General features: G+C 43.1%; 1 protein-coding gene across 1 annotated transcript in view; it reads left to right on the top strand.

Annotated features, from left to right (window-relative positions):
• Positions 1 to 11,067, top strand: part of RAB33A (RAB33A, member RAS oncogene family) — a 76,540-nt gene extending 65,473 nt beyond the window's left edge. The window contains exon 2 of the mRNA XM_085607641.1: positions 10,485 to 11,067. Coding sequence (XP_085463767.1) covers positions 10,485 to 10,931 — 447 coding nt within the window. The 3' untranslated portion in view covers positions 10,932 to 11,067. The remainder of the gene's footprint in view (positions 1 to 10,484) is intronic.
• Positions 11,068 to 12,921: the final 1,854 nt, after the last annotated feature.

Here is a 12,921-nt window from a genome sequence, read left to right as displayed (position 1 = left end):
GTTCAAACCTTCATCCGATTATTTAAAGCTATACGGTATTTAACACAGCCCACATTCATCTGGCCTCTCTGGATCCGCGCTGCCCCGATGGGCGTGACAGGCATCGAGTCACCAAGAGATGTCTTTGGCGATTGTAGATAGTTTTGGAACTCCAGATGGTTCCAGAGGACACAAAATCTAAAACCGAGACCGAGGGTAGGCATCTCGCGTTCACCAAGAGAAAGACGGTGGTTTAGAAATCCCCCACAGATTAACTAGACCTTGCGCTTCCGGCACGTGTTGTTTTTTTTTTATTTTTATTTGAAGTGCCCTAAAGCATCCTCATGCTCCACTGCGGCTGCTTCAGAGGACTTGTCAACTTGCAGAACATCAACTTGTTACCAGGATTGTCAGTGTGTTCTGTGTCCGCAGGGCAGGTAATTAAACAGAAAGTTGACCGTGTACGGCAAGGCCCTGTCGATTCCGAGAGATTTATAGAAAGTGACTGTAGGGACTCAGACTGTTGAGCTGAGGCGGAGGGGGGTCGGAGCCATCATGCGAACGGCGACTCGGCTCCTTCAAGGCCCGACCGGCCTGTCTGGCAGATTAACGTGGCTCCTGTGAGAAGGTTATGCCTACTCGGTAGCCTGTCTCCAGAAGCGAGGCTTTCCTCCGGGGAAATGGATGTGGTATGCATGCAAAAAAAATCGAGCAGTTTATTGAAGATAGAAATAATCAAAATATGGAAGGAAAGATAAACATAAAGATAAAAATTCAATAAATCAAATCAAGCCACGAAATAGGGGAGTAATGAGGTAAAAACGAAGTGAAAGGGATGCTGTAAAAGTATTAAATAGGTACAGTTGGAGTTCAATTTCAATTAAAAGTACAGTTTGAATTTGAATCCACAGATTTAACTCTTAGAAGTAATGTGGAGTTCATAGACCGCTAGAAGGCTGCGGCATTGAAATTGGCTGTTCAACTTGTTCTACCCAGAGCACCAAGGTTTGACTCACTTGGCTGTAAGCTACAGAATGAAGCCCTTGTCACAGCGGCTAAACTCCAGCCAGGGTGGTCTCGAAGGGGTGAAGCTCATATGAGCAGTGCCGTTAAGAACAACTAGGCAAACTCATGAGATGGCTTTTCAAGGTGGGTTTCATCACGGGTACAGGTGGTTCTAAAACTTGGCCCCCTTCAAGATTTTGCATAGAAATCTGCGACTAAGTGTACGTAATTATTGTGGCTCAATGAGAATTTGGTGGGTTGGATTTACCCAGAATACCAGCAGCGGCGCCAGCACCATAAAAAATGTTTAAAAAAATAAAACTGGTTTAAAACCAGTTTTATTATCGATTTCTTTTGTATTTGTTTTCTACTTTTTTTCTATGTGACTGTGTGCTGAGTCTAGGGGGCGGGGCCAAGAAGGTGACAGTACTGGAGGGAGAGTGGTAGGCACTGTTATCAGTGCGCATGACGGTTTGGCCGGCCATCTCAGGATGGCCAAACCGTCATGCTCACTGAAGCTCTCTCCAAACCAAGCTGCGTTGCCAGGTTGGAGAGAGCAGGCACAGCCTCCCATGCTCTGTGGAAGCGCAAATGCATGGCGCTCAGGCCAATCCTGAAGCTGCTCCCATGCATGAGAGCTCCGTCAGGATTGGCTGCTGGGCAGTCTGGGAGCCTGCAGTGTGGAGGAGCAGAAGAGTGCAATGCTGGAGGGCGGCAAGTAAGTTATTTTTTATTTTTCTCCGTTGTTCCCTACTCTTCCCTGCCTGACCAAAACACCCACCCCACTTCTTTTCCCTGACACAAGCCGCTCCTGCAGAACACCTTGTTCATTCAGTGGATCTCCACATGTAGCAGATTCACACTTTTTACGCACAAGATGCAAAATTCGCTGTCTAAGGTCAGAACTTGCGGAACAAAGCCAACGTTTGTAGTCTTTTTCTCTCTGTACGTACAGGCAATTCTCATTACTCTAATATTCTGTCTCCTCAGAGCAAGTGGGTCCCAGGTAAAGCAGCACCTTGGTAAAGTTGTCCAATTTAAGCATTCCTGACAGTTGTTAGCATTGGCTGTAGAATCCCAGACTCCAACTTTGGTTCAAATTTAGCTCAGATGCCATAATGAGTATTCAAATTCATTGTGGTGAACTGCTTAAAACAGCGCAGGCTGCTGGCTATGTTACTGCTTTACTTCTAGGCGTTGGAACTGCCTAAAGTAGTGGGGCAGTGCTGTTCTTTACCCCCCCACCCCGCCCCCCTAACAGGAAGGTTGTCAATGGTCTCTCCTTATGTGTTACTCTTGTGGACCTTACGCCCAACTTTCTCTGGCTGAAAATCAACTATCTACATAACTGTGCCAGTAGTAACCACCTAAAATGTAACGCTGCTAAAAGCAAAATAGAGAGGTGGGTACTGAAATACAGGTGGTATCTGCATGAATCATAGCTAGAGGTGGTAAACTACTCTAAATATTTGTGTCTCTTGTTTGCCAATAGCCTTTCTTCAACTGCAGTAACAAATTGAAGTGATAAGTCCTGTAGGTGGAGGCCTACTGGTTTTGCATGTCTAAAGGGATAGCAAGAACATTTATATGGCACTGAACATATTCACGCATACTACCTCTCATTCTTAAATGCTCTGGAAGGTAAGATGTGGAAGAGGGTTTTAGCTATGTGGCTGGGATGCAGCGGCGGCTGGCACAGGTAAATGCAGTCGGGAGGGGGGAGGGAGTCGACAGATGACAAAATGGGTATTATTAAATAAATAATTATCAAATAAAAAAATACATATTCCAGTGTCTGTCGGCTCCCCCTCACCCCTTACGCGCCCTGCCCCATCGGGCTTACCTATGCCGGCCGCTGCTGAGGGGATGTCCATAGAAAACATGTGCCTTTAGGTCGGCCTGTCTGAATTGGACTATAGAGGATATGCCTAAATCACAAGATTCATATAACTTCCTACTGTGGCCCTGGTAGGCCTAATATGTCACCTTTTGTGCATAGTTAGAAGTGGATCCAAGGGAACTTTTGATTCTACACCTAGTTATTTTTAGTTTGACGGATGTAAATGTCACTAGGCAGGAAGTTCTAGGTTGCATTTTACAAGGTTATTTAATTAAATGTCTCAAAGTGGGTGTCGCACAGCTTTCACGATCTGATTTATTGTTTAACATTCACATTTAATCTGCCTGATTGCTGTTTAATGATATTCCCCAATTTTATCACAGGGCTAATTTTGAGGCTAATGTTGTGGTGATACTATCCAAAACAAGAAGGCCTTCCATTAGCGTGACTGGAGAATGTGGATGGGGCAGGATTTAAGATGCAGACTGTGCTCCTGAAAAAACGGGGAGCAGGATCTACCTTGCACAATATTTGTACGCACCTCAGTTCACATACAAAGATGTGAATTTATAAAAGCATTAGAAAGGCGAATTGGAACAGCGTAGGCGGTAATGGTCTTCCTTTATTAATGGTCTTCCTTTATTCTACTCGATTGGTCAATTTTATCTTTTTACTTAAAATATGCTTTAACTCTGTAATTTTATAACCTTAGCTATGTAATATTGTATTACATTTTCAATGTTACCCGACTTCAGTGGTTGTTTAGGTCGCATTTTAAATGTTGTTTGTGTTTGGATAGCCACATTTAGTGAATAATGATAGGCATTCCTTTCTACCAGACAGCCATATTCACAGCTCCTCAACAACCAGGTTTCTCTGAGCAAGTTCCTGCAGCTGGTGGGCTCTTACCAGGGGATCATTCCCAATGACCCGAGGACTCCTAAGTGGGAAGCTGCCACCCTTGGTTGTGAAGAGTGCTGGAGGCAAAATCTAATGCTGCTGGAGAGAGATGTTCAGGACAGTGTAAGGTAGTCCTGAATTCTTCTCGGAAGGCAAGCATTAAAGTCGTGTGGTTCAGTCTCCGTTAGGTGCTCTCCCTGCTGTGGCTCAGAGGGGATGGTTTGTATTCAGTAATTGTGTTTATCAATGGTGATGGTCCCTAAACCAGTCTTAATACTATGGCCCACCTTCCTCTCCCATGTTTTCAGCTGACTAATGTGCTTCCTGTTGTAGGAGTACCTCTTGTGGCATCACAACCTTGACCGCTCCATGCATCTAACACCCAAGATGGTAACCCTTGTCTTCGTTGTGAAGATGCCTTCCCTACCTCTCAGCTCCCCATGTCCCACTAAACTACAAAGGGAAACCAATTCCGGGGTCAAACCCTGACCTAGGTCTCCTACGGGGACATTCCATTAACAAGTCCCTTTGGATTTGCACTATAAAAGAAAAGGGTTTATTGAACCTATTCACTCTCGTATGTGCTTCTCTGGGCTCTGAAGCCCCCTCCCACCCATCCAGTGCTTTGTGCGTGAGTTCCAGCATGAGAGCAGCAATGGCCAAGTGTGAAATGAGAGTGATTCTTGAAAGAAATGTGTATCTCGTTGAAATGCTGTCTAGAGGAGCGCAGGGCAAATATGGACAATCTTACATAACTGCTACAAAGTACTGACATTTCACTTCACCTTTAGATTTTTTTAGCCCAGGTTACTGTATGCTTTATAATTGATTTTAATAACTTCTTCCAATCAAAAGTTACACTTTGAATGTGTAATTGTGCCTTACATACAACTTGCTCTATTCCTGAAGCAAGTGCTACCAGGAGACTATCCAGTCTAAACTAAGGGTTGAAGTTTTAGAAACCTTTTGGGTGTATCAATCCTTTACTTTCAGTTTCCAGAATTTTTCCCCAGGGCAGCTTTTCCGGGAACATATTAGGAGATGTTTAACTTACAAGGGAGGCAGAGGGGAAAAAAGCATGGGAAAGCATTGGCAAAGTCAATAAGTGTAGCCTTTGGGACCTATTGCCTGTGCTGGTGGTTTTTAGCAATGCTTTACAAAATTCTCGATGCTGTGCAGCATGGCTTAAAAAGAATACAAAAACAATCTGCCTATGAGGCAGACGCACGTGCCAGTTTGTATGCATGAACACTACACCCACATGTGCCAAGAAATGACACTAGCACTTTCTTTATATTTACTGATTTGAATTGGTAAATGAAAAGGAAAAAAATGTGTACATAAGCATTTTTTTTAAAGCAGGTGATGGGGAAGCATCACGTCGGTCGGAAGCAAAACAAATTCTTGGGGGGGGCAGAAGCAACATGGTGACACAGGTGTGGGAAGGAACAAGGGGCGTGGGCAGGGAAAGCAACATGCAAGGCACAGGCGGGGTGGAAAAGCAAATGGGTGAGGGAGAGCAATGCGGAGCTGGAGAAAAGCACACGGGGAGAAGGCAACTTGGGTGATGATATGAGGGTAAGAGTATCGTAGCGAGTGCATGAGGAGATGCATACTGTTGAGAGCAATATGGAGAGTAGAGGGAAAAGAGAAACGCACTAAGGGGTCGTCTGTAAAACACCTGCTTTTGTGGAATGCTTATGCTAAATTTAAAAAAATAGTTCCCTAAAAGTGATCAGTGGAAGAACACAAGTAACTTGGTCTAGTGGAGGGACAGACTCACGATGGACAAGGCACGTCATCGAATAAGCAGACAAATATGAGAGTAACAGTAAAGCCAACCAATGATAAATATTGGGCAGGCTGCAAGCTCCTCTATGTTCTTGGTAAGGCCTCTGTAGGTCTTTCAAAGCCAGAAAGCTGTGCTGTCTGGTAGGCTGTACCTAAAAAGCATAAACCTTCTAACAGATCATATGAGGATGGGTCTATTCAGCTGGCTGCAGCTGCAGAAAATGTAAAAATACCAGACATCAACAACATAATCTGAGGGCACATGCTAAAAAGTTGAATTACCATAAATTAGCTGCAGGCAAAGTTCACCAGTGCATGAACTAGGTTAAGTGACTGTCTTTCTAGGTACCTTCTTGATCACCTGAGAAACATGAAAAGTGTCCCCTTAAGTGAGTGCCACTTAGGAGGAAAAAGTCAAAGCGGGCAGGAAAAGATCTCCTTAGCTTCATGTTGATTCTTGATAGCAGTTGGTAGTCAATATAGAAGTTGAAAAGCAAGTCCTCAAAATCATGATAAAATCTGTGTTCTTAGAAATATTGCTTTAAGGGACCAATGGTGGTCAATAAACATTCCACGTATTCCTCTATCCAGCAGTCCTTTAACTTTCATCGTCCCTCCATCTTCAATTTTCAAAGCAATTAATAAGAGAAAGGATTTGACTTTCAGGGGTACTTATTGAAGGTCCAATGGAAGCTATCTCGTTCATGCTTTCTCAGGGACTTGGTATTTACTCAATCCCTGTTCAGGGAATATAGGAAAGGCAGGGATCATCTATCCATAATCACTGCAGTAAAGACAAAATCCTTTTTCCAATGTTCCTTGTCCTCTATGATTAGCTCTCTGACTATTCCTGTTTTCCTACAGGAATCCGTGTGAATCTCTGGCCGTTGAAGAAGTTGAATTCTAGCATACCAGAAAATGTGACTCTGTAGACTTCTTTTCCTTAAGTCTTTTTTGAAGTCTGTATTTAATTACCAGGGCCGCATTAACAAGTAGTCAGGCCAAGACATTTTGGGCATCCAGTATTGTCAAAGACTGGGTGGAGTGAAGACCTCTCTAGTTTTCCTCTTGATCACCCAAAGAAAGGATGACTACTCCAAGTTAGGAATTAAAATGCCACCAAGGGCTGAACAAAACTCCTTGGCAATATTGATAATTCTGTACTACAGCTGGAGATTGATGTAGAATTTGAAAAGCAAAGCATCAAAACCACCCCAAAATGGGTCTTGAGAAAGAACCTAGCATAAGGTTTTCTAGAAGAAAAAATCCCAAATAAATCCTGCTACGAATAGAGAGAAAAACCAGTGTCAAAAAGGAAATTGAGTGAGCAATGAGTTGTGATGCTTCGTTCCTTAGCCCAAGCCAGGTTCCTCTATATGATCTACACAAGAAATGAGATCACCTGACGCCATATTGGATTTGGAACTTCAGGCTTAAAACATTGAAAAGCCGACCATCTTGGACCGGCAAAGGTGCATAGTCCTACTTACTCTTTCAGGAGAATATTTCCCCCAGAATGGCAGAAGCCATGTTTGCATGCACTCTGCCAACTGGCTCCGATCTCCAGCACTGCATTACCAGGGGCGTAGCTTGGTTAAGGCTGGGGGCTTCAGATTTTCACGTTGGCAAGTCATGTCAATCATTATATGAGAAGCAGCGCATGAGGGGCCTAATGGCCAGTGGAAAAGGAAAGGAGTGATGATTGTGAGGGGATACTTAAAACACAGTATTTAGCAAAACAACCATGTTTTAAGACCTTCAAAACTCGAGTGTGTGTGTGTGTATTGTTCTCTATTTAAAAATCCCAGGTGGAATCCGAGAGACACCTTCCATACTCGGCTGAAAAATCCTATACCCCACTATTAATTAACTGTACTTAACACCCACGGAACACCCTGATGAGCAGCTGCAACCATGGAGACACTGACCAAGTGGAGTGAAGGTAAACCTCCCACCACATGGCCGGTGCCGGAAGCAAACGTGCGTTCCCTTCTCCTCGCAGAACGAGGCAGGGCAGCATCACGCCCCCACCGGTGAGCCCTTTTATGAGATGCTACAACCAGATGCATCTGGAGTGCCAGGTGCTCACCGGTCGGTGACATTTAAATGCGTAACTAGTTATGTATTTTACTCCTCCTGGCTGCTTTTTGTTACAGCCACTTGTGAGTATTTTATATTTAGTCAGGTTCGCAGCCTGTAAAGAAGGAAGCACCAGGTGAATTGGAGCCCGCGGTCTGCCGGAAATTGAGAACAGGGGTTTGGGTTTATGCTGTTTGAGAACAAAGAAGAAAGAGACACTCCAGGAAATATCCAGCTCGGTAAATAAAGATTCACTTTAGTGCATAGCAAAACACAAAAGGGGGGAACATCTAGATAAGAGAGAGACCGTCAAGAATCGTGCCACTGTGAGAAAAAGCCAGCAACCCTTCGATGCGCTGAGCATAGCTTATATTATTAATTCCAGACCTAACCTTACTTTTAGAAATAAATGTCCGGTTCTCATTTTGCATTTGCATTAAAACATGCTTTCTGGGAAGAGCTAATAAAGGGATATGAAGAACAACATTCTAAATTTAGAGCATTTTCTGTGATCTGCTGTTCCAGAACTCAAAATAAAAATAAATAGTGGAAAAATATATCAATATAAATTGACAATATATATAACTTTCTCCTGGCTTTATCATTACACGATTTCCATACCTCGTCTGTATTGTTGCTGCTTGACGCCTACATCTGAGTTGTCAGATTTATTTTACATGCATAATCACGTTTCTCTTTGGATTGGAAAATATTATAAAATGAATATTATACCACGAGAATCAACATGTTTGGTAAAGTGGCTTAGACCATTAAGTCACATGTAAGTTCCCTGCTTCTCAGCCCGAGTACAAGCATGATGGCATGTCTCTAAGGCAGTTTTATTATTTGTTTGACATTTTTTTGCACAATTTACATATAGAGTCATATGTAAATAAAATTTAAGCATACGATTTTCTTGCATTCTAGGTTACCAAACTTCTCTAGCTGAAAATAGTTCTTCAGCTTGTAAGTAGGACAGGGGTTGTGGAAAGGCCAGAACTAGAACCATATCAGCCGTGATTTGTCACATTTTCATTTGTCGAATTTTACAGTGAAATTCGGACTTCTTCCCATCCTGTGATGTTTGTGAACCCATACCTTGTGGTGTGGGTTTTTATCACAGGAAACCCCGTAACGCAGGGTGGTATTTCCTTTATTGATAGGATTGGCTTTTGATTATTCTTTCTGCTAATTGTTTAATGCTGTTTTGCCATCTTAGTTACATTATTTGAACCCAGCATTAACTGTGCTTTATTATATATGCATTTAAAGATATGTTCCACCTCCATGTGCCTCAGTTACCTAATCTGGCTTGTGTGAAAGCACATAGAAAACAGGCTAACCTCTGCTCATCACTACTTAAACTCGGTGTAAGTGAGCAAGGAGAAGTAGCATGAAAGTCAATGGAGTAATAAAGATTACGCATAAGTAATCGGGTCATTAGCCGAAGCCTTTGTGCATTTGTTGCCTTTTTATATTTTCCTCCCTTTTCACGCTACCTCATTTTGCTCAAGTACTTGTCTTTCCTGACTCTCCTTACATTGTGAGGTTTGCCTCATTACATAGCCAGTATTAGCCAACTAGCCCTAAAAACAGACTTCGAAACCAATACTTCTTTCCAGTCCCTAACTTAGGCTCCAGTCCCTCCCTGGCAGTAATAAAGAGGAACTCCACCTTGCACTCTTCTGGAAACATCAAGCACCTTTGCGGCCCTGTGGTCAAAACTAGCCGGGCAGGGAAGGGGATATCAAGGCAAAGAAACCAAACTGCAGGGATAACGAGTAAAAAAAATAACAAAAAACCCAGACACAAAAATTTGTTTTGAAGCCAATAAATGTTTATATTTTTTTTTACCAGAAGCCTAAATACAGCAGCAGCTAGAGGCCAGGATTCCAGGACTCACCAAAGGAGAGAGTTTCTGCTTCTACCGGCCACTAAAATAGAATAATGGGAGAGGGGGACACAGGAATGCCCAGGAGATTATAATTCCCACATAAATCAGGAAAAACCCCTAGGCGAATGCTGCCCCAGACAGACCCAGAAGGAAAGATTAGGAACAAACTCACTAAAATAAAGTGGACGCAGCCAAAATCCAACTTGAATCTACCAACGGAAGAGAACAGAGTTTGGATGGGAAGACCAAGCAAGCCAGATAAAAGGGCGGCTCCATAACCACCTAAGAGTACACGAGCCCCCCACCCCTCCTGCAACTGGTGAAACTCCACCAAAAAGAAATCACACGAGACCCTTGAGGATCGATCTTGGCACAGGGTGGAGTAAGTGGAAGAAAGAAACTCTAAGAAAAGCACTCTAACCTGGAGTGAAGACAGAATACCTGCCCAAAAAGCCCAGTAGAGACAGACCCAAAGGGGTACTCTGGACAGCAAGAGACGCACAGGTGTCTAAAAAGGGTTATATAGTGTAATATTTGGAGCATGTGTTGAGTCTGGATAGCACAGGAGTAAAAGCTTCTGAAAGGAGAGCTCGTCACCCACAAGATGCACTACCTGAAGGCTAAAGATTAATACATTCGTTATATAATTGAAACAAGCATTGTCTGAAGCAGTACAGCTTTACTTTATTTCAGGGCTAAAGTAGGTATCTGTGTAATTAGGCAAACCTCATAATGTAAGGACATGGACGAGTAGGACTGACACGGAGGTAATGCAGAGAAATACAAGGAGGCATGCTGTGGATTTCCACTGGTTGGACTGAAATAATTGGTGGTTAACTTGGTTAGCCACAAAATAGTGAAAGTGATAAACGTCACAACGTAAAATTTATTTCAAAATCCATATCCTATCAGATGAAAAGCGCAGTTTGCATTTCAAGTTGACTTTCCACATCTTCATGCCTTCTAACCATCCTTCTTTTCTGTCTTTCTGTACAGGTGCAGGTCTGGGATACGGCTGGCCAAGAACGCTTCAGAAAAAGCATGGTGGAGCACTACTACCGGAACGTGCATGCAGTAGTTTTTGTATATGATGTCACGAAGATGGCATCCTTTGAGAACCTGAAAACCTGGATACAGGAATGCAATGGACACTCAGTTTCTCCATCGGTACCCAAAGTTCTTGTGGGAAACAAATGTGACTTAAGAGAACATATTCAAGTTCCATCCAATTTAGCACTAAAATTTGCTGATGCTCACAACATGCTATTGTTTGAAACTTCTGCCAAGGACCCTAAAGAGAGCCAAAATGTTGAGTCGATATTCATGTGCCTGGCCTGCAAGTTGAAGGCACAGAAGTCCTTGTTCTATCGGGATATGGAGAGACAGGAAAGGAAGCTGCCCCTTTCACAACAATCCAATAATAAAAACTCTTGCCCTTGCTGAGCAACCACACAATAGAAGAAAACAAAGTATTGGTATTGTCAATGTCTTCTGTGCCTGCATCACATTTCTTTACTTCTGCTTGTTTCAATATTAATTAATATTAGCAAAATAAATTTTCTATTGAAGACGTCTTGCATTTTTTCCGAAGTGTTCCATTCATTTGGCATGTCAACAGACTGACAGATGGAATGAGAAATAATAATTTGTATTCATGTTTTCATTGCAACATCTAGATATAACAGTTTTCATTAATAAAATCTTATCCTCTAGGTCCCCTATGAATTTATATTAAGTGCCTACTGTGTAAAATATACCGAGCTACTCAGCTGGGCTTTATACGAAATCGGGTAAGTCATTCAACTGTTGCATCAACATTATACAAATGTGGCCACAATAATTTCAAATATCCGATCTGATTATTTTTTTTAAAAAGTGTACAGTAGTAGGTACAAGTAGGAGTGAAGGGGGAAGGAAGTGTCTATTTTTAAGGAAAAAAGCACACCAAGTTTGTAAAAGCAGGAAAGGTAAAAACTATTATATTCCACGTAGTCAAAATGTTTTGTTTAGAGTAGCAGAAATAATTCAGTTTCATACAGGATCACATTCTAGACAGATAACCGCTTGTGTAAGGCTTCAAGTGTCGAATGTTGCAAGTTCTTACAAATTGCTGCCAATCGTTATGCATTGGCGCATAAATAGTACTCATCTTACATTCTACACTGTAACACAAAATTTCCAGGCCATAGTGCATCATATATTAGGCCGCTTCACATTATACTTATTCTGAGATGAAGACCCACCCATCTAGATGCAGATCTGTCTATTCAGCCTTGTGCTGACTCACCCTGTCTCCTGGAATCCCCCAGCCCCTGACACTCAAACTCCAGACAAGGAATACACAACCTAGCAGAGGCAGCAGGTTTGGATGGTTAGACAAGAAAATACCTACTTTCTACCCCAAGTGAGGTAACATTTTACTTGGCAGACCGAGGGGAACGCTGGGTGGTAGGACATTTGTGCCAACACGATGATCCAACACAAAAATGTGTGAAACAAGTGATTTTTTTTCCAGTAAAATTTGAGGTGTACAGGGGATTCTGGCTAGGAAAACGTTGGGGGATCTACGCAAGCCATATCTCCCTGGACTCCCCAGAGTGTCTAGTTTTCAGAAATGTCTGGGTTTGGTAGATTTCCCTAGATGGTCGCTGAGCCTGGGACCAAAAATGGTGACCTTTTTGAAAAAAACAGGTTGTTTTGTGATTGTTGGCCACCTGTGTTTTTGGTTCCGGGTTTGCAGAAATCTAGGGGAACCAAAAAAACCCAGACATTTCCAGGGAGGTGTGGCTTGCATTGATCCCCCAACATTTTCCTTCCAAGAATTCGCTGCAAACCTCAAATTTAGCTAAAAAGTCACATTTTCCTCTAACATCTGTCTGATGTTTTTAGGTTGATGCTTCTTTGGGCACCCACACAAGTGAGGTATCATTTTTCTCGGGAGACCAAGGAGAAGCTGTGTGGTAGGAAATTTGTGCCTGTGCGGTGATTTTACAATTTCCCCACATATAAATGTGAGGAAATTGTGTCTTAGTCAATTTGAAGTTTGGATGGGATTCTAGGTAAGAAAACGCTGAGGGATTCATGCAAGTCACACCGCCAGCCAAGAGTCAGTACACACACACCACCATCCACACACACCACCAGCCAAGTGCCAACCACACACAACGCCAGCCAAGTGCCATCCATGCACACCGCTGGCCAAGAGCCATCCACGTACACCGCCAGCCAAATGCTATCAATGCACACAGTCAGCCAAGCAATATCCACGCACACTGCCAGCGAAGCACCACCCATGCACTCTGCCAGCCAAGTGCCCTCCCCGCACATCACCAACCAATCCGGTCCGGACTGGGAACAGCAACCAGCCCTGGCAGATTGCTGCTCAACGGGCCCTGAGAGGGGGGGGGGTGCTAGTAAGAAGCACTGCTCCCGC

Source organism: Triturus cristatus, chromosome 5_2 (genome assembly GCF_964204655.1).
Source record: "Triturus cristatus chromosome 5_2, aTriCri1.1, whole genome shotgun sequence".
Classification (NCBI taxonomy): domain Eukaryota; kingdom Metazoa; phylum Chordata; class Amphibia; order Caudata; family Salamandridae; genus Triturus; species Triturus cristatus.
This window is presented reverse-complemented; position numbering and strand designations above follow the sequence as displayed.